Raw genomic sequence first — 21,508 nt, forward strand, 5'->3', positions numbered from 1 at the left:
TTTTGCCTCCAAAACCTCGGTGACTTTGCAGAGAGCCACATCAATTTACAGAAATACTTATCATAAACTTTGATAAGATATACAAGTGTTATGCACAGAATTAAAGATACACTTCTCCTTAATGCAACCGCTGTGTCAGATTTCAAAAAAGCTTTACGTCGAAAGCAAACTTTGCAATAATCTGAGTACAGCGCTCAGACGTCAAAACAATCCATACAGATACCCGCCATTTTGGAGTCAACGGAAGTCACAAATACCATTATAAATATTCACTTACCTTTGATGATCTTCATCGGAATGCACTCCCAGGTATCCCAGTTCCACAATAAATGTTTGTTTTGTTCGATAAAGTCCATCCTTTATGTCCAAATACCTCCTTTTTATTCGCGCGTTCAGTCGAGTAATCCAAATGCACTGTGCTCGCGCAGTAAGTTCAGACGAAAAGTAAAAAAAGTTATATTACAGTTTGTAGAAACATGTCAAACGATGTATAGAATCAATCTTTAGGATGTTTTTATCATAAATCTTCCATAATATTCCAACCGGACGATTCCTTTGTCTTCAGAAATGAAAAGGAACACACCTAACTCTCACGGGAGCGCGCCTGTCTGAGCTCATGTCATTTTCTCAGTCATCTGATTCCAATGGCTCTTATTCTCGCCCCATTCACAGTAGACGCATGAAACAACATTCTAAAGACTGTTGACATCTAGTGGAAGCCTTAGGAAGTGCAAAATGACCCCACAGACACGGTATACTGGATAGGCAATCACTTGAAAAACTACAAGCCTCAGATTTCCACACTTCCTGGTTGGATTTTTCTCAGGTTTTTGCCTGCCATATGAGTTCTGTTATACTCACAGACATCATTCAAACAGTTTTAGAAACTTCAGAGTGTTTTCTATCCAAATCTACTAATAATATGCATATCTTAGCTTCTGGGCCTGAGAAGCAGGCAGTTTACTCTGGGCACCTTCTTCATCCAAGCTACTCAATACTGTCACCCATCCATAAGAAGTTAAGAGCTGGAATGGATTTTGGACCTTATGTTTTGATTATCAGCAACTATGTTGTTGTCTTCTCACACCATTCAAGCCCCACAATTGAATAATCCGTTTATGAATCTCTCTTAGCCTATAGATCAATATATTGCAAACAAATAATTTGAACATCGTGTCAGTACAAAACTCCACATATATTTTGGAATCCTTTGTATCCTTGACAATCACTAGTCAATATCCAAAAACAGTTTTTTTCTACGAACCTGCACATCATCTTCTCTCTCCAATGTGAGGGGTTATGTCAGGTGAAACAGTGTTGCAGTAGTCTAGTGTGAGGGGTTATGGCAGTAGTCTAGTGTGAGGGGTTATGACAGGGGAAACAGTGTTGCAGTAGTCTAGTGTGAGGGGTTATGTCAGTAGTCTAGTGTGAGGGGTTATGTCAGTAGTCTAGTGTGAGGGGTTATGTCAGTAGTCTAGTGTGAGGGGTTATGGCAGGAGAAACAGTGTTACAGTAGTCTAGTGTGAGGGGTTATGGCAGTAGTCTATTGTGAGGGGTTATGGCAGGGGAACAGTGTTACAGTAGTCTAGTGTGAGGGGTTATGGCAGTAGTCTAGTGTGAGAGGTTATGGCAGTAGTCTAGTGTGAGGGGTTATGGCAGGGGAACAGTGTTGCAGTAGTCTAGTGTGAGGAGTTATGTCAGTAGTCTAGTGTGAGGGGTTATGGCAGGTGAAACACTGTTGCAGTAGTCTAGTGTGAGGGGTTATGTCAGTAGTCTAGTATGAGGAGTTATGTCAGTAGTCTAGTGTGAGGGGTTATGTCAGTAGTCTAGTGTGAAGGGTTATGTCAGTAGTCTAGTGTGAGGGGTTATGTCAGTAGTCTAGTGTGAGGGGTTATGTCAGTAGTCTAGTATGAGGAGTTATGTCAGTAGTCTCGTGTGAGGGGTTATGTCAGTAGTCTAGTATGAGGAGTTATGGCAGGGGAAACAGTGTTGCAGTAGTCTAGTGTGAGGGGTTATGTCAGTAGTCTAGTGTGAGGGGTTATGTCAGTAGTCTAGTGTGAGGGGTTATGTCAGTAGTCTAGTGTGAGAGGTTATGGCAGGTGAAACACTGTTGCAGTAGTCTAGTGTGAGGGGTTGTGTCAGTAGTCTAGTGTGAGGGGTTATGTCAATAGTCTAGTGTGAGGGGTTATGGCAGTAGTCTAGTGTGAGGGGTTATGGCAGTAGTCTAGTGTGAGGGGTTATGTCAGTAGTCTAGTGTGAGGGGTTATGGCAGGAGAAACAGTGTTACAGTAGTCTAGTGTGAAGGGTTATGGCAGTAGTCTAGTGTGAGGGGTTATGGCAGGGGAACAGTGTTACAGTAGTCTAGTGTGAGGGGTTATGTCAGTAGTCTAGTGTGAGGGGTTATGGCAGTAGTCTAGTGTGAGGGATTATGGCAGGTGAAACACTGTTGCAGTAGTCTAGTGTGAGGGGTTATGTCAGTAGTCTAGTGTGAGGGGTTATGTCAGTAGTCTAGTGTGAGGGGTTATGGCAGGTGAAACACTGTTGCAGTAGTCTAGTGTGAGGGGTTATGTCAGTAGTCTAGTGTGAGGGGTTATGTCAGTAGTCTAGTGTGAGGGGTTATGACAGTAGTCTAGTGTGAGGGGTTATGTCAGTAGTCTAGTGTGAGGGGTTATGTCAGTAGTCTAGTGTGAGGGGTTATGTCAGTAGTCTAGTGTGAGGGGTTATGACAGTAGTCTAGTGTGAGGGGTTATGTCAGCAGTCTAGTGTGAGGGGTTATGGCAGGAGAAACAGTGTTACAGTAGTCTAGTGTGAGGGGTTATGGCAGTAGTCTAGTGTGAGGGGTTATGGCAGTAGTCTAGTGTGAGGGGTTATGGCAGGGGAACAGTGTTACAGTAGTCTAGTGTGAGGGGTTATGGCAGTAGTCTAGTGTGAGGGGTTATGGCAGTAGTCTAGTGTGAGGGGTTATGGCAGGGGAACAGTGTTGCAGTAGTCTAGTGTGAGGGGTTATGTCAGTAGTCTAGTGTCAGGGGTTATGGCAGGTGAAACACTGTTGCAGTAGTCTAGTGTGAGGGGTTATGTCAGTAGTCTAGTGTGAGGAGTTATGTCAGTAGTCTAGTGTGAGGAGTTATGTCAGTAGTCTAGTGTGAGGAGTTATGTCAGTAGTCTAGTGTGAGGGGTTATGGCAGTAGTCTAGTATGAGGAGTTATGGCAGTAGTCTAGTGTGAGGGGTTATGGCAGTAGTCTAGTGTGAGGGGTTATGGCAGTAGTCTAGTGTGAGGGGTTATGGCAGTAGTCTAGTGTGAGGAGTTATGTCAGTAGTCTAGTGTGAGGGGTTATGGCAGTAGTCTAGTGTGAGGGGTTATGGCAGGGGAAACAGTGTTACAGTAGTCTAGTGTGAGGGGTTATGTCAGTAGTCTAGTGTGAGGGGTTATGTCAGTAGTCTAGTGTGAGGGGTTATGGCAGGGGAACAGTGTTACAGTAGTCTAGTGTGAGGGGTTATGGCAGGGGAACAGTGTTACAGTAGTCTAGTGTGAGGGGTTATGTCAGTAGTCTAGTGTGAGGGGTTATGGCAGGGGAACAGTGTTACAGTAGTCTAGTGTGAGGGGTTATGGCAGTAGTCTAGTGTGAGGGGTTATGGCAGTAGTCTAGTGTGAGGGGTTATGGCAGGGGAACAGTGTTGCAGTAGTCTAGTGTGAGGGGTTATGTCAGTAGTCTAGTGTGAGGGTTATGGCAGGTGAAACACTGTTGCAGTAGTCTAGTGTGAGGGGTTATGTCAGTAGTCTAGTGTGAGGAGTTATGTCAGTAGTCTAGTGTGAGGAGTTATGTCAGTAGTCTAGTGTGAGGGGTTATGTCAGTAGTCTAGTGTGAGGGGTTATGTCAGTAGTCTAGTGTGAGGGGTTATGGCAATTGAAACTGTTGCAGTAGTCTAGTGTGAGGGGTTATGGCAGGTGAAACTGTGTTGCATAGTTTAGTGTGTGGTGCGGGAATAATGACAAGTGAACCTGGGAAGCTTTGTGTTCACATTGCCCTAAAAAAGGGAACTAGGCCTGCCGAGTTGTGCAGCGTTCTAAGGCACTGGAGCGCAGTGCTAGATGCGTCACTACAGACTAGAGGTCGACCGATTATGATTTTTCAACGCCGATACTGATACCGATTATTGGAGGGCCAAAAACCGCCGATCTCGATTAATCGGGCAATTTCTTTTATTTGTAATAATGACAATTACAACAATACTGAATGAACACTTATTTTAACTTAATATAATACATCAATAAAATCAATTTAGCCTCAAATAAATAATGAAACATGTTCAATTTGGTTTAAATAATGCAAAAACAGTGTTGGAGAAGAAAGTAAAAGTACATAATGTGCCATGTAAAAAAGCTAACATTTAAGTTCCTTTCTCAGAACATGAGAACATATGAAAGCTGGTGGTTCCTTTTAACATGAGTCTTCAATATTCCCAGGTAAGAAGTTTTAGGTTGTAGTTATTATAGGAATTATAGGACTATTTCTCTCTATACAATTTGTATTTCATATACCTTTGACTATTGGATGTTCTTATAGGCACTTTAGTATTGCCAGTGTAACAGTATAGCTTCTGCCCCTCTCCTCGCTCCTACCTGGGCTCGAACCAGGAACACATCGACAACAGCCACCCTCGAAGCAGCGTTACCCATGCAGAGCAAGGGGAACAACTACTCCCAGTCTCAGAGCGAGTGACGTTTGAAACGCTATTAGCGCGCACCCCGCTAACTAGCTAGCCATTTCACATCGGTTACACCAGCCTAATCTCGGGAGTTGATAGGCTTGAAGTCATAAACAGCACAATGCTTGAAGCATTGCGAAGAGCTGCTGGCAAACGCACGAAAGTGCTGTTTGAAGGAATGCTTACGAGCCTGCTGGTGCCTACCATCGCTCAGTCAGACTGCTCTGTCAAATCATAGACTTAATTTTAACATAATAACACACAGAAATACGAGCCTTTGGTCATTAAAATGGTAGAATCCGGAAACTATCATTTTGAAAACAAAACGTTTATTCTTTCAGTGAAATACGGAACCGTTCCGTATTTTATCTAACGGATGTCATCCCTAAGTCTAAATATTGCTGTTACATTGTACAACCTTCAATGTTATGTCATAATTAATTACGGCCTTTGTTAGGAATAAATGGACTTCACACAGTTCGCAATGAGCCAGGCGGCCCAAACTGCTGCATATACCCTGACTGCTTGCACGGAACGCAAGAGAAGTGACACAATTTCCCTAGTTATAAGAAATTCATGTTAGCAGGCAATATTAACTAAAAATGCAGGTTTAAAAATATATACTTGTGTATTGATTTTAAAGAAAGGCATTGATGTTTATGGTTAGGTACATTGGTGCAACGACAGTGCTTTTTTCGCAAATGCGCTTGTTAAATCATCACCCGTTTGTCGAAGTAGGCTGTGATTCAATGAGAAATGAGGCACCGCATCGATTATATGCAACGCAGGACACGCTAGATAAACTAGTAATATCATCAACCATGTGTAGTTAACTAGTGATTATGTTAAGATTGATTGTTTTTTATAAGATAAGTTTAATGCTAGCTAGCAACTTACCTTGGCTTCTTGCTGCCCTCGCGTAACAGGTAGTCAGCCTGCCACGCAGGCTCCTCGTGGAGTGCAATGTAAGGCAGGTGGTTAGAGCGTTGGACTAGTAACCGGAAGGTTGCAAAAACGAATCCCCGAGCTGAGAAGGTAAAAATATGTCGTTCTGCCCCTGAACAAGGCAGTTAACCCACCGTTCCTAGGCCGTCATTGAAAATAATAATGTGTTCTTAACTGACTTGCCTAGTTAAATAAAGGTGTATAAAAAACATTTTTTTTAAATGTGTGTGTGTGTGTGTAATCGGCTAAGCGGTGTCCAAAAATACCGATTACCGATTGTTATGAAAACTTGAAATCGGCCCTAATTAATCGCCCATTCCGATTAATCGGTCGACCTCTACCACAGACCCGGGTTCAATCCCAGGCTGTGTCGCAGACAGCCGCGACCGGGAGACCCATGAGGCGGCACACAATTGGCCCAGCATCGTCCAGGTTAGGGGAGGGTTTGGCCGGCCGGGATGTCCTTGTCCAATCGCATTCTAGCGACTCCTTGTGGCGGGCCGGGCGCATCCGTGCTGAATTCGGTCGCCATGGTGTTTCCTCCGACACATTGGTGCAGCTGGCTTCCGGGTTAAGCGAGCAGTGTGTCAAGTAGCAGTGCGGCTTGGCGGGGTCGTGTTTTGGAGGACACATGGCTCTCGACCTTCGCCTCTCACGAGTCCGTACAGGAGTTGCAGGGATGGGACAAGACTGTATCTACAAATTGGATATCATGAAATTGGGGAGAAAAAGGGGTAAAAGTTAAATAAAAATAAATAAAAATAAGGGAACCTGACCGCGGAATTCAAGCAAACCAAACTCAGACCACATATCGAGATGGTCTCAGTTTTGGTTCGCTTTGGGGACTCTTTTGATGTGTTTGAGTTCCTTTTGGAGTCTTCACACTCCACAAAAAATGAAGCGAACCACACCGAGTTCCCAAAAATTGTCTGAAAGGGACCAAGTGTGAAAACACCCTTACCCTACGATGTCCGGAGCGTGCTGGTTTTCTGTTCTGCTTGATAATTAATTGCACACAGGTGTTCCAGGTCTAGAGGGCAACAATGAGAAAATGGAGTTGAACTGGCTTTGAGTTCCAGAATTAAGTTTGAAGGCTCTCGAGGTCCTGTCTCCATCCACATGAAGTATGTCATTTGTATATGAACGATATATGAGCGATAAATCTATCATTTTAGGTTATAGTTTTATCTACACTCTTGTCTTTTTATTTAGTGTCATCATCAAATACAAGCTCATAGCAGACTACTAATCATGCTGTTGGATCTATCTTCTCTATTTAACATGTAGATCTCTATTCCTCTGTGCGGTGTGTAGGCCTAATTACTGATGTTAAACACTGTTGTGGTAGCCTTTGGCTCACCAAGCCCAACTCTTCCAAATAGGGAAATGATATCTGTGCACCAGTCGTTTTGGGTCATCCTAATTCATTACATCCCACCTGATACTGGTTGTTTCATTCGATCTAAGATCCTGTCTGCCTGTCTGTCCGGGGGATCTGATTATTTTTGTTTAGTGTTATTCGAAGAGACAGCAGCGCCGCACAAAATGTATCAATCCCAATCCAATTAGCATCATGTTAACCTGATGATGGACACCTCAAGGTGAAGCGGCCCTTGCTCAGCCGGGGCATTATCATTCCAGGCGGGGCGGCTCATCTAAATTACAATCCACCCTGGTTTTTCATTAGCTGCTAACCCCTTCACCGTGCACCACAACGCTCTGCACAGCCCAACAAGCACCCAGAAACCCAGGCTGCTCATCAGCTCTGGTGTCAGGTTCAACGAGCAGAGACAGACACTTCTACAACTGTGGACCTTCTGTGTGGGTGGGAACGCTTGGGACTGTGGTATTTGTATGCATGTTTTTCCAAAAAGATACAAGATGAAGGGCCGCTGCCCACTTGAAATGTGTTGCCTGTATTGCTCTTCATGTCCTGGTGGGTATGCTTAGCAACTGTATGAAGGAGGTGATTTTTGTGCGGGTTTGAAGAGGTGATCCCTGCTCCCCTCTTGGCCCTGCCTGAGCTTTGATTCTCTAAGAGCCTTCTTCTCTTATTACCAAGAACAAAGAGTAATTACTGGATCTGGGTGAGGCCTCTCCAGGGCCACACTGATGCTGGAGGAACATTGCTGTAGCTTCCATTGTGATATAATCTGGCTATTGTTGACTGAAAACCTCCTGAAATACTCTCCTTACCAGATAGAAGCAAAGTGACAAAAGGCCTTCAGTTGGGGCCAATCTGTTGTCGAGCTACAGTATGGGGTTGGCACGGATCCAGAACTATTGCGCAGAGCTTGTTTTGTAGACCCCCACCAAGTGTTTTTCATTATGTCTCTACAAAGTACTTCTCCCTGTTCATGGGCTTTTCTAGCTAACCTTTATGGTCTGTGTTGGGAGTTCTATCTGATCAGTGTCTTCGGTTCTTACTATGGTATTTCAGTGGTAAGTGTATAGTAATGGCAGTCAGAGTGGAAAAATATCGCCATAGTCTCTTACACATAAGGCACTCTGATGGAAAGTTGTGGACTAGGTATGGGCACTGTTAATCAAATATCCGGATATCCAAACAGATGTTCGTATTCAATTACTTGAGAGAGTGTCATCTTTGGAGATAAAACAATTGAAGGCCTATTTTAAAAATGAAAAAGTTTTTGTTTAAATTGTGACATTTTTACCTACAAGGATATGATATTTTAAATTCTTAATTTAATAAAACAACAAAACTTTTGAAAATGTTTATGACCTTGCGTTGAGCTACTGCTGCGCATTTCTCCCTCCAGGCTGCCCTGACATCGTTATGCTGTGTTTCCTTTCAAATAGCAATTACAGGCACTCACCTAACAGAGTTTCCACAAGACTAGACAGATCAATGCAAAATACTCATCAGAAAACCTTTTTGTAACAGAATCTGTTCTATCATGGCTAAAATCAGACTTCTCTTTTGCTGTTGCAGTTAGCCAAACAACCAGAGAAAAGCAAGCAGCCGATCTGCTGTTTACCTCTGCCATGTGTATTTGCGTCATTCTTATAGGTCAAGTCATTATTATTATTATCGCCTATCCGGATATCCGAAAAAATTTAATATTATTCAATTAGTAAAATCATTTCAAATGCCCAACCCTATGTGGGTTGATTCGTTTGCGTTCCAGAGAACGGTATCTTTCAGACAACAAATCCCCCTATCACTCCCCCTATCTTTTTTGTTGTTGTTATTTTTTTATTTATTTTTTACCTTTATTTAACTAGGCAAGTCAGTTCTTATTCTTGAACACACTTGCATGCCCGTAAACACCAACACACATACACTACCGTTCAAAAGTTTGGGGTCACTTAGAAATGTTCTTGTTTTTGAAAGAAAAGCAATTTTTTTGTCCATTAAAATAACATCAAATTGATCAGAAATACAGTGTAGACATTGTTAATGTTGTAAATGACTATTGTAGCTGGAAACAGTAGATTTTTTATGGAATATCTACATAGGCGTACAGAGGCACATTATCAGCAACCATCACTCCTGTGTTCCAATGGCACATTGTGTTAGCTAATCCAAGTTTATCATTTTAAAAGGCTAATAGGTCATTAGAAAACCCTTTTGCAATTATGTTAGCACATCTGAAAACTGTTGTCCTGACTAAAGCAGCAATAAAACTGGCCATCTTTAGACTAGTTGAGTATCTGGAGCATGAGCATTTGGGGGTTTGATTACAGCCTCAAAATGGCCGTCTTAGGTTGTTTTCCATGCCCAGAATGGAACAGATGTTGGTGTAAATTACCTCCCTGTTAGACATCTCACAAATGAAATGCATGCTTTGCATTGATAAGTGATTCTGCTCTGAAGTGAGGGACTGAGAGATGGAGTGCTGTAGCTTGTTTAAGTCTAAATCCCTGGTCAAAGCATGTTTTGACAGCATAACGTTTGTAGTGTTCCCAGTAGTGACGCACGGGTTGACTCATAACCCGTAGTCCCCGCGGTTATATCTGCAGGACAGGTGAGTTTAGGATCATTAAATATTGTGTGGCTGAAGGGCAGGTGGGTGTTGGGAAAGAGAGAAAACAATACCTTAAATCCATAAATGTATAATTCTTGTGCAATTTACAGTGAGGGAAAAAAGTATTTGATCCCCTGCTGATTTTGTACGTTTGCCCACTGACAAAGAAATGATCAGTCTATAATTTTAATGGTAGGTTTATTTGAACAGTGAGAGACAGAATAACAACAAAAAATCCAGAAAAATGCATGTCAAAAATTTTATAAATTGATTTGCATTTTAATGAGGGAAATAAGTATTTGACACCCTCTCAATCAGAAAGATTTCTGGCTCCCAGGTGTCTTTTATACAGGTAACAAGCTGAGATTAGGAGCACACTCTTAAAGGGAGTGCTCCTAATCTCACCTTGTTACCTGTATAAAAGACACCTGTCCACAGAAGCAATCAAAAAAATCCTGAAAACCGCATGTCAAAAATGTTATAAATTGATTTGCATTTTAATGGGGGAAATAAGTATTTGACCCCTCTGCAAAACATGACTTAGTGCTTGGTGGCAAAACCCTTGTTCGCAATCACAGAGGTCAGATGTTTCTTGTAGTTGGCCACCAGGTTTGCACACATCTCAGGAGGGATTTTGTCCCACTCCTCTTTGCAGATCTTCTCCAAGTCATTAAAGTTTCGAGGCTGACGTTTGGCAACTCAAACCTTCATCTCCCTCCACAGATTTTCTATGGGATTACGGTCTGGAGACTGGCTAGGCCACTCCAGGACCTTAATGTGCTTCTTCTTGAGCCACTCCTTTGTTGCCTTGGCCGTGTGTTTTGGGTCATTGTCATGCTGGAATACCCATCCACGACCCATTTTCAATGCCCTGGCTGAGGGAAGGAGGTTTTCACCCAAGATTTGACGGTACATGGCCCCATCCATCGTCCCTTTGATGCGGTGAAGTTGTCCTGTCCCCTTAGCAGAAAAACACCCCCAAAGCATAATGTTTCCACCTCCATGTTTGACGGTGGGGATGGTGTTCTTGGGGTCATAGGCAGCATTCCTCCTCCTAACACGGCGAGTTGAGTTGATGCCAAAGAGCTCCATTTTGGTCTCATCTGACCACAACACTTTCACCCAGTTGTCCTCTGAATCATTCAGATGTTCATTGGCAATCTTCAGACGGGCATGTATATGTGCTTTCTTGAGCAGGGAGACCTTGCAGGCGCTGCAGGATTTCAGTCCTTCACGGCGTAGTGTGTTACCAATTGTTTTCTTGGTGACTATGGTCCCAGCTGTCTTGAGATCATTGACAAGATCCTCCCGTGTAGTTCTGGGCTGATTCCTCACTGTTCTCATGATCATTGCAACTCCACGAGGTGAGATCTTGCATGGAGCCCCAGGCCGAGGGAGATTGACAGTTATTTTGTGTTTCTTCCATTTGCAAATAATCGCACCAACTGTTGTCACCTTCTCACCAAGCTGCTTGGCAATGGTCTTGTAGCCCATTCCAGCCTTGTGTAGGTCTACAATCTTGTCCCTGACATCCTTGGAGAGCTCTTTGGTCTTGGCCATGGTGGAGAGTTTGGAATCTGATTGATTGATTGCTTCTGTGGACAGGTGTCTTTTATACAGGTAACAAGCTGAGATTAGGAGCACTCCCTGTATAAAAGACACCTGGGAGCCAGAAATCTTTCTGATTGAGAGGGGGTCAAATACTTATTTCCCTCATTAAAATGCAAATCAATTTATAACATTTTTGACATGCGTTTTTCTGGATTTTTTTGTTGTTATTCTGTCTCTCACTGTTCAAATAAGCCTACCATTAAAATTATAGGCTGGTCATTTCTTTGTCAGTGGGCAAACGTACAAAATCAGCAGGGGATCAAATACTTTTTTCACTCACTGTATATGTATGGGCTACTTTAAGGTTTTTCTTTCATTATTTTAGGCTATCTGGTACAGTTAAGCCTAAACTTAACTGTACGTGCGCCAAATAGACTACACGCCAATCACCAAATGCTTTTGTGAAGTTCATGTCAATCCATGGAGGCAAAACGGACATTGTTGAAGTTTAATTCATTAAGACAAAAGCTGCGAAAGGAGAGTTGAAAATTAAGAGAAGGGAGTGCCAGAAAAGTAATGTTTGGGAAAGATTTGGTGAAGTGGTAAAAGAGGATGACAGCATTGTGTGATGATTGTGAGGTGCTATACAAATTTGACAGTCACAAAATGGGACTTCAAATAGGCCTATGGCATGTCAAGGGAACTGTAGCCTACTGTTAAGATGGGTTAAATGGAAACTGAAATCTGGACACACTGTAGGTCTATAACCTCTCACATAGTCTTAATATTAAATCCTGCAGAATAAAAAAATCCTTGCAGTAAAATGATACATCAAATGTAGGCAAAATGTGGACTTGAGAACAGGAGTGGGGGAAAATGATTTCTTTATTTCAGCGTCTTCAAATTTTATTGGTCACATACACATGGTTAGCAGATGTTATTAATGCGAGTGTAGCAAAATGCTTGTGCTTCTAGTTCCGACCGTGCAGTAATATCTAACAAGTAATCTAACAATTTCACAACAACTACCTTATACACACAAGTGTAAAGGAATGATTAAGAGTATGTACATATAAATATATGTATGAGCGATGGCCGAACGGCATAGGCAAGATGGTATAGAGTACAGTATATACATATGAGATGAGTAATGTAGGGTATGTAAACATTATATAAAGTGGCATTGTTTAAGTGACTAGTGATACATTTATTACATCCAATTATTAATTATTAAAGTGGTTAGAGATTTAGTCTGTATGTTGGCAGCAGCCACTCAATGTTAATGATGGCTGTTTAACAGTCTGATGGCCTTGAGATAGTAGCTGTTTTTCAGTCTCTCGGTCCCAGCTTTGATGCACCTGTACTGACCTCGCCTTCTGGATGATAGCAGCGTGAACAGGCAGTGGCTCGGGTGGTTGTTGTCCTTGATCTTTTTGGCCTTCCTGTGACATTGGGTGGTGTAGGTGTCCTGGAGGGCAGGTAGTTTGCCCCCTGTGATGCATTGTGCAGACCTTACTACCCTCTGGAGAGCCTTCCGGTTGTGGGCGGAGCAGCTGCCGTACCAGGCAGTGATACAGCCCAACAGGATGCTCTCGATTGTGCATCTGTAAAAGTTTGTGAGTGTTTTTGGTGACAAGCCAAATTTCTTCAGCCTCCTGAGGTTGAAGAGGCGCTGCTGCGCCTTCTTCACCACACTGTGTGGGTGGACCATTTCAGTTTGTCTGTGACGTGTACACCGAGGAACTTAAAACTTTCCACCTTCTCCACTACTGTCCCGTCGATGTGGATAGGGGGGTGCTCCCTCTGCTGTTTCCTGAAGTCCACGATCATCTCCTTTGTTTTGTTGACGTTGAGTGTGAGGTTCTTTTCCTGACACCAGGAAACCCTTGAGACACTTGAGAGAATGTGAATGCTCATATACCATCTGTAGAGGTGCTGTCTTTATCAGCATCATAAAAGCTGATAGTATTTCAACCACATGAAATATGCATCGAAGCCGAACTCAGATCTAATCAGATAATGTTGGGTCATTTTCACAGCTTTCTATTTCCTTACAACCAGTCAAACAGCTGTCATTTGGACATTTTGCAAAGAAAAACATTCCTTTTTTTGTGTGTGTGTGTTATTGCATTGCTCCGTGAAATAAGATGACAGAGAGAACTTTACCAGTGTCAACTAGATTGAAGCATTCATTCTATCGATCTATTACATTATTCTGTTGAGCAAGGGTTTATTTAGTGTTCTAGGGCAATGACAATAGAGAAGGTGCATGTATTTTAATTATAACAAATAGCCTACCAAAATGACGGAAATTATACGCAGAATCATACATTATATATACAAAGTGTTTGGACACCCCTTCAAATGAGTAGATTCGGCTATTTCAGCCATACCCGTAGCAGACAGGTGTATAAAATTGAGCACACCGCCATGCAATCTCCATAGACAAACATTGGCAATAGAATGGCCTTACTGAAGTGCTCAGTGACTTTCAAAGTGGCACCGTAATAGGATGTCACCTTTCCAACAAGCCAGTTCTTCAAATTTCTGCCCTGCTAAAGCTGCCCCGGTCAACTGTAAGTGCTGTTATTGTGAAATGGAAACGTCTAGGAGCAACAACAGCTCAGCCACAAAGTGGTAGGCCACACAAGCTCACAGAACCCGACTGCTGAAGTGCGTAATGCGTATAAATCGTCTGTCCTTGGTTGCAACACTCACTAATGAGTTCCAAACTGCCTCTGAAAGAAAAGTCAGCACAAGAACTGTTCTTCGGCAGCTTCATGAAATGGGTTTCCATGGCCAAGCAGGCACACACAAGTCTAAGATCACCATGGACGATGCACTTCGGCTGGAGTGGTGTAAAGCTCGCCACTATTGGACTCTGGAGCATTGGAAACACTTTCTCTGGAGTGATGAATCCCGGTTCACCATCTGGCAGTCCAACGGATGAATCTGGGTTTGGCTGATGCCAGGAGAATTTGGTTTGGAAGAACTTGACTGGCCTGCACAGAGCCCTGACCTCAACCCCATCAAACACTTTTGGGATGAATTGGAATGCCGACTACGAGCCAGACGTAATCGCCAAACATCAGTGCCCGACCTCACTAATGCTCTTGTGGCTGAATGCAAGCAAGTCCTCGCATAGCAATGTTCCAACATCTAGTGGAAAGCCTTCTCAGAAGAGTGGAGTCTGTTATAGCAGCAAAGGGAGGGACCAACTCCATATTAATGCCCATGGTTTTGGAATGAGAAGTTTGCCAAGCAGGTGTCCACATACTTTTGGTCATGTAAAGTATCTTAATCAGGCAGCATCAAAAAACCTGCATTCCCTGTAAAAAATCTTTCATTTGACTAGCCTGTAGCGCATTTTCTATATTTGCTGGTTAGGGTTGGGTGTGGATTTTCACTATCACACATAGTCGGGCGGATGGGTTATTAGCAATTGTGGGCAGGTGAGCAAACAGCAGACCCGTGCATCACTAGTTCCCAGAAGCATATAGAGAATCAGTGGAAATACTTTCAATTAACAAATTATTTTTAGGTAGGTTACCTCAAGTTGAATAAGAGGTGCTACAAAACGTTTCTGAAATATTCAGTTGTTGATATTTACGTTGTATCATTTGTTCATTCTCCAGCCAGGGAGATGACCAGGGGAAAGTTCCTGAACATCCTGGAGAGACCCAAGAAGTGAAGACCCCAGGAATGCTCTTTACACAGTATGTGTCTGCAAAGAGAGTAATACAACACCCAGACGACTGACTTAAGACTCAGAATCAGACTTATGCCTTCATGTATACACTCATACTACAACCATCATCAAGTTCCTGGACTTTTCATTTAAATAGAGACAGTGGGGCTAAATTCACTCACTGCAGAGTTCTCCTCTAACAGACCCTACACACTCTATGCAAATGGGGAGTGTCGTATATGATCCGTTCCAGAATTTGAGCCACACAAAGTACGTAGAACATTATGTATTTGGAGCATTATTTTCACCTCCTGTTGCATAATTAGGTGAGACAATGTCTCGGACTGTTCCCGGCTGGAGATGTCGCTCTGGGAGCGCTCACTCTCCACAAGTTACACATCTCCACAGGCCACTAATAAGCCTCTAATTGTCTTTCCAATTGACACGGACAGAGGCAGCCACTGTCCAAAGGGCTGCACCCCCTGCCTCGTTTGCTGTCGTTTGCGTAAAGTGTGTAACATCCTTAAGAGTCCAAGGGCTGCAACATTTTTCACCTCCTGTGGTCCTCAAAAACAGTTCCATTTACTTTTATAATGATTTGAAATGGTGAGTCGCTTTCAATTTCCTTTTTAGCTAGCTCGTAGGACTGTTTTGTAAATGAGTGTATATTCTGTATTTATTCATATTTTTTATTTGTATTTGTAGCATTATTTACATTTTGCCAATTTGTAGAAGAAAATTATGTAATAAAGTCTTAAAATTGAAAATATTTTTCCTCCCTCATTTTAGAGCTGGGCGATATGGCCAAAATATCATATCAAAGTATTATTATTTTTTAGTTTGACGGTATGACGGTAGTTTATGTTTCTAAATAACAAGAGTTTTACATTTGCTTCATGAGTAGTGCTTGACCCTAGGGTTGCAACACATACATTCTAAATTATTTTAATGGGTCTTTATCCATTCTGATTGTTTTATAATGTTCAATTAAACTTCAACCAAAAATAATTTATCAATTTCTGCATTTCCTGCACTGATTTTGAGATCATTTCCATGCTGCCAAGTAGAGCTACACATATGAGCAATCAATCTAGGCTTTATTTTTAACCAAATGTTGCAATTGCGATTTGACTTGTGATTTAGAGCAAAACACTTGGGTGAACTGTTGGAATCATGGAAATAGAATGATTATTCTAATTCTATAGTTAGAATATAATAGTGTGCACTTTGAATAATAATGTTTGACTTGACAACGAATGAAAATGCCAGGGAGGAGTTGTGACAGGGTAGGATCCAACGTTTTGATAAGTGTTTCCAAGGGAACTTGCACTATAAGCTTTGGTTACATTGAATGTTTTCTCTAATCTACTTCACGTAGGTTACATTCTTGCTTCGCGTATTCCTCTATGATTTAGAAGACACTGTTGCACAAACAACTTGCTGATTTAGGTCTACGCCATCATTGCTATTATCAGGCCGTATAGCTAATTACGTTTGCTCGGACAGTACATATATTAGCCAGCTAACTAGTGATTAGCATTAGCGGCTAACAAGATTTAGGCCAAACTTGCTAAGAAAAGACAAACCAGCTGTTTGCAGATGTAAGAAACACAAACTAATAGTGTAATTATAGAACGCTAGTGGATTTATATTAAGAAGCAAAGTGAAAACAGCATCGTCATCAACATTGACCATGCAGACTTAACACACGTTTCTGGTGGTCGAGGAACAACAAATACGCTCCTTGACTGACGGGGCGGGGCTAGGTCTGTGTGGAAAGCGGCAGAGAGATGACTCATGTAGCAAGTAGTAGAATGAGATGACTCATTCTACTACTTGCACATATCACTTGTGTCCATTGCTAAATTGTAATTATTTCGCCACTATGGCCTATTTATTGCCTTACCTCCTTTGCACACACTGTATACAGATTTTCTATTGTGTTATTGATTACGTGTAGCAAAGTAAACGATACTGAACAAAAAAATATAAACGCAACCTGCAACAATTTCAAAGATTCTACCGAGTTACTGTTCAAATAAGGAAATCAGTCAATTGAAATAAATTCATTAGGCCATAATCTATGGATTTCACATGATTGGGCAGGGCGCAACCATGGGAGGCATAGACGCACCCACTGGGGAGCCAGGTCCAGCCAATCAGAATTCGTTTTTACATACAAAAAGGCTTTATTAGAGACATAAATACTCCTCAATTTAATCAGCTGTCCGGTCCGCAGGTGAAGAATCCAGATTGGGAGGTCCTGGGCTGGCATGGTTAAGAGAAAAAAGCTTTTTATGTGTGTGTAACCGATGTGAAATGGCTAGTTAGTCAGCGGTGGTGCGCGCTAATAGCGTTTCAATCGGGTGACATCACTCACTCTTAGACCTGAAGTAGTTGTTCCCCTTGCTCTGCAAGGGCTGCGGCTTTTGTGGCGCGATGGGTAACGATGCTTCGTGGGTGTCAGTTGTTAATGTGTGCAGAGGGTCCCTGGTTCAAGCCCAGATTGGGGCGAGGAGAGGGACGGAAGCTATACTGTTACATATGGAAAATGTATGGGATCTATTATTTCAGCTTATAAAACATGGGACCAACAATTTACATGTTGCGTTTATATTTTTGTTCAGTATATAAAAATTGACTTTACACACAGCTTATCACATTTAGCAAACCAAACATTCAAATACCGTTATAGAAGATAAACCCAAACCGGTCCGTGCATCGATACCAGTATAGCTGAAAAATGTGGACCCCTACAAATCAGCCGGGCTAGAAAATCTGGACACTTTCTTTCTAAAATGATCTGCCGAAATTGTTGCAACCCCTAGCCTGTTCAACCTCTCTTTCGTGTCGTCTGAGATTCCCAAAGATTGGAAAGCAGCTGCGGTCATCCCCCTCTTCAAAGGGGGGGACACTCTTGACCCAAACTGCTACAGTCCTATATCTATCCTACCCTGCCTCTCTAAAGTCTTCGAAAGCCAAGTCAACAAACAGATTACTGACCATTTCGAATCCCACCGCACCTTCTCCGCTATGCAATCTGGTTTCAGAGCTGGTCATGGGTGCACCTCAGCCACGCTCAAGGTCCTAAACGATATCTTAACCGCCGTCAATAAGAAACAATACTGTGCAGCCGTATTCATTGACCTGGCCAAGGCTTTCGACTCTGTCAATCACCACATCCTCATCAGCAGACTCAACAGCCTTGGTTTCTCAAATGATTGCCTCGTCTGGTTCACCAACTACTTCTCTGATAGAGTTCAGTGTGTCAAATCAGAGGGCCTGTTGTCCGGGCCTCTGGCAGTCTCTATGGGGGTGCCACAGGGTTCAATTCTTGGGCCGACTCTTTTCTCTGTATACATCAATGATGTCGCTCTTGCTGCTGGTGAGTTTCTGATCCACCTCTACGCAGACGACACCATTCTGTATACTTCTGGCCCTTCTTTGGACACTGTTAACTACCCTCCAGATGAGCTTCAATGTCATACAACTCTCCTTCCGTAGCCTCTAACTGCTGTTAAATACAAGTAAAACTAAATGCATGCTCTTCAACCGATCGCTGCCTACACCTGCCCGCCCGTCCAGCATCACTACTCTGGACGGTTCTGACTTAGAATATGTGGACAACTACAAATACCTAGGTGTCTGGTTAGACTGTAAACTCTCCTTCCAGACTCACATCAAACATCTCCAATCCAACGTTAAATCTAGAATTGGCTTCCTATTTCGCAACAAAGCATCTTTCACTCATGCTGCCAAACATACCCTCGTAAAACTGACCATCCTACCGATCCTCGACTTCGGCGATGTCATTTACAAAATAGCCTCCAATACCCTACTCAATAAATTGGATGCAGTCTATCACAGTGCCATCCGTTTTGTCACCAAAGCCCCATATACTACCCACCACTGCGACCTGTAAACTCTCGTTGGCTGGCCCAAGCTTCATACTCGTCGCCAAACCCACTGGCTCCAGGTCATCTACAAGACCCTGCTAGGTAAAGTTCCCCCTTATCTCAGCTCGCTGGTCACCATAGCAGCACCCACCTGTAGCACGCGCTCCAGCAGGTATATCTCTCTGGTCACCCCCAAAGCCAATTTCTCCTTCGGCCGCCTCTCCTTTCAGTTCTCTGCTGCCAATGACTGGAACGAACTACAAAAATCTCTAAAACTAGAAACACTTATCTCCCTCACTAGCTTTAAGCACCAGCTGTCAGAGCAGCTCACAGATTACTGCACCTGTACATAGCTCATCTATAATTTAGCCCAAACAACTACCTCTTCCCCTACTGTATTTATTTATTTATTTAGCTCCTTTGCACCCCATTGTTTTTATTTCTACTTTGCACTTTGTTCCACTGCAAATCTACCGTTCCAGTGTTTTACTTGCTATATTGTATTTACCTCGTCACCATGGCCTTTTTGCCTTTACCTCCCTTATCTCACCTCATTTGCTCACTTTGTATATAGACTTATTTTTCTACTATATTATTGACTGTATGTTTGTTTTACTCCATGTGTAACTCTGTGTTGTTGTATGTGTCAAACTGCTTTGCTTTATCTTGGCCAGGTCGCAATTGTAAATGAGAACTTGTTCTCAACTTGCCTACCTGGTTAAATAAAGGTGAAATAATTTTTTTGAAATATCATAAAATACGGTATATCGTCCAGCCCTACATCTTTTAGTATAGTAACATATTTATTAATCGTCCTCATAATCAAACGAATTGGAAATCAACCTCAGTGTGCGTCTGTGGATACAATTGCATCTTTCAATGGGTTAGGATACAATGGAATTCACTTCAGAAACTGGTTTCATGATGCGACAGTTTTTGGGGGGACTCAAACTTTTAATTAGGGCAATAACTTCATGCATGTGCCACTCCATAGACACTCTGTTAAAGCACCTCTCTGGCTTTGGACATGTAAGGAGCTCTGACATGAGAGTGCTTCCCCCGCTACAAGGGCATTTTTCAATTTAATGAGGATTGGAAGTAGAGGCCCTACACAAAACATTGCGTAAAAATAATATTGCTCATTCTCATCCCTTTTAATGAGAGTTGACATAATTACTAGGACCATTTATTTTCTAATTAGCACACTTCCAGCGACGTCGGAGCTAGCGGCCAGGCAAAAAGGGAATCAGACAGGCATGCTGAATGGTAAACAAAAAGAAGTCCGTCCAGCATAATTAGGTGAGACAATGTCTCGGACTGTTCCCGGCTGGAGATGACGCTCTGGCCGCGCTGGGGAGCGCTCACTCTCCACAAGTTACACATCTCCACAGGCCACTAATAAGCCCCTAATTGTCTTTCCGATTCACACAGACAGACTGCCCAAGTGGCTGCACCCCCTGCCTCTCGCACGGACCCAGCTTCACCTCTTGCAAAATAACGATTATATACAGTACTAGTCAAAAGTTTGTACACACCTAATCATTCAAGGGTTTTTCTTTATTTTTACTATTTTCTACATTGTAGAATAATAGTGAAGACATCACAACTATGAAATACACATATGGAATAATGTAGTAACCAAGAAAGTGTTAGACAAATCAAAATATATTTTATATTTGAGATTCTTCAAAGTAGCCATCCTTTGCCTTGATGACAGCTTTGCACACTCTTGGCATTCTCTCAACCAGCTTCGCCTGGAATCCTTAAAGGAGTTCCCACATACAGTGAGGGAAAAAAAGTATTTGATCCCCTGCTGATTCTGTACGTTTGCCCACTGACAAAGAAATGATCAGTCTATAATTTTAATGGTAGGTTTATTTGAACAGTGAGAGACAGAATAACAAAAAAATCCAGAAAAAAGCTATAACATTTATAAAATGTTATAAATTGATTTGCATTTTAATGAGGGAAATAAGTATTTGACCCCCTCTCAATCAGAAAGATTTCTGGCTCCCAGGTGTCTTTTATACAGGTAACGAGCTGAGATTAGGAGCACACTCTTAAAGGGAGTGCTCCTAATCTCAGCTTGTTACCTTTTATAAAAGACACCTGTCCACAGAAGCAATCAATCAATCAGATTCCAAACTCTCCACCATGGCCAAGACCAAAGAGCTCTCCAAGGATGTCAGGGACACGATTGTAGACCTACACAAGGCTGGAATGGGCTACAAGACCATTGCCAAGCAGCTTGGTGAGAAGGTGACAACAGTTGGTGCGATTATTCGCAAATGGAAGAAACACAAAAGAACTGTCAATCTCCCTCGGCCTGGGGCTCCATGCAAGATCTCACCTCGTGGAGTTGCAATGATCATGAGAACGGTGAGGAATCAGCCCAGAACTACACGGGAGGATCTTGTCAATGATCTCAAGGCAGCTGAAACCATAGTCACCAAGAAAACAATTGGTAACACACTACGCCGTGAAGGACTGAAATCCTGCAGCGCCCGCAAGGTACCCCTGCTTAAGAAAGCACATATACATGCCCGTCTGAAGTTTGCCAATGAACATCTGAATGATTCAGAGGACAACTGGGTGAAAGTGTTGTGGTCAGATGAGACCAAAATGGAGCTCTTTGGCATCAACTCAACTCGCCGTGTTTGGAGGAGGAGGAATGCTGCCTATGACCCCAAGAACACCATCCCCACCGTCAAACATGGAGGTGGAAACATTA

The 21,508-nt window shown here is 42.6% G+C and overlaps 1 protein-coding gene across 1 annotated transcript in view; it reads left to right on the forward strand.

Annotated features, from left to right (window-relative positions):
* LOC115172629 (protein lin-52 homolog) overlaps window positions 1–15,648 on the forward strand; it is a 31,681-nt gene extending 16,033 nt beyond the window's left edge. The window contains exon 6 of the mRNA XM_029730259.1: window positions 14,829–15,648. Within this exon, the coding sequence (XP_029586119.1) occupies window positions 14,829–14,884 (56 nt within the window). The 3' untranslated portion in view covers window positions 14,885–15,648. The remainder of the gene's footprint in view (window positions 1–14,828) is intronic.
* The last annotated feature ends 5,860 nt before the right edge of the window (window positions 15,649–21,508 follow it).

The sequence above is a fragment of the Salmo trutta genome, chromosome 33 (genome assembly GCF_901001165.1).
Source record: "Salmo trutta chromosome 33, fSalTru1.1, whole genome shotgun sequence".
NCBI classification, from domain to species: Eukaryota; Metazoa; Chordata; class Actinopteri; order Salmoniformes; family Salmonidae; genus Salmo; species Salmo trutta.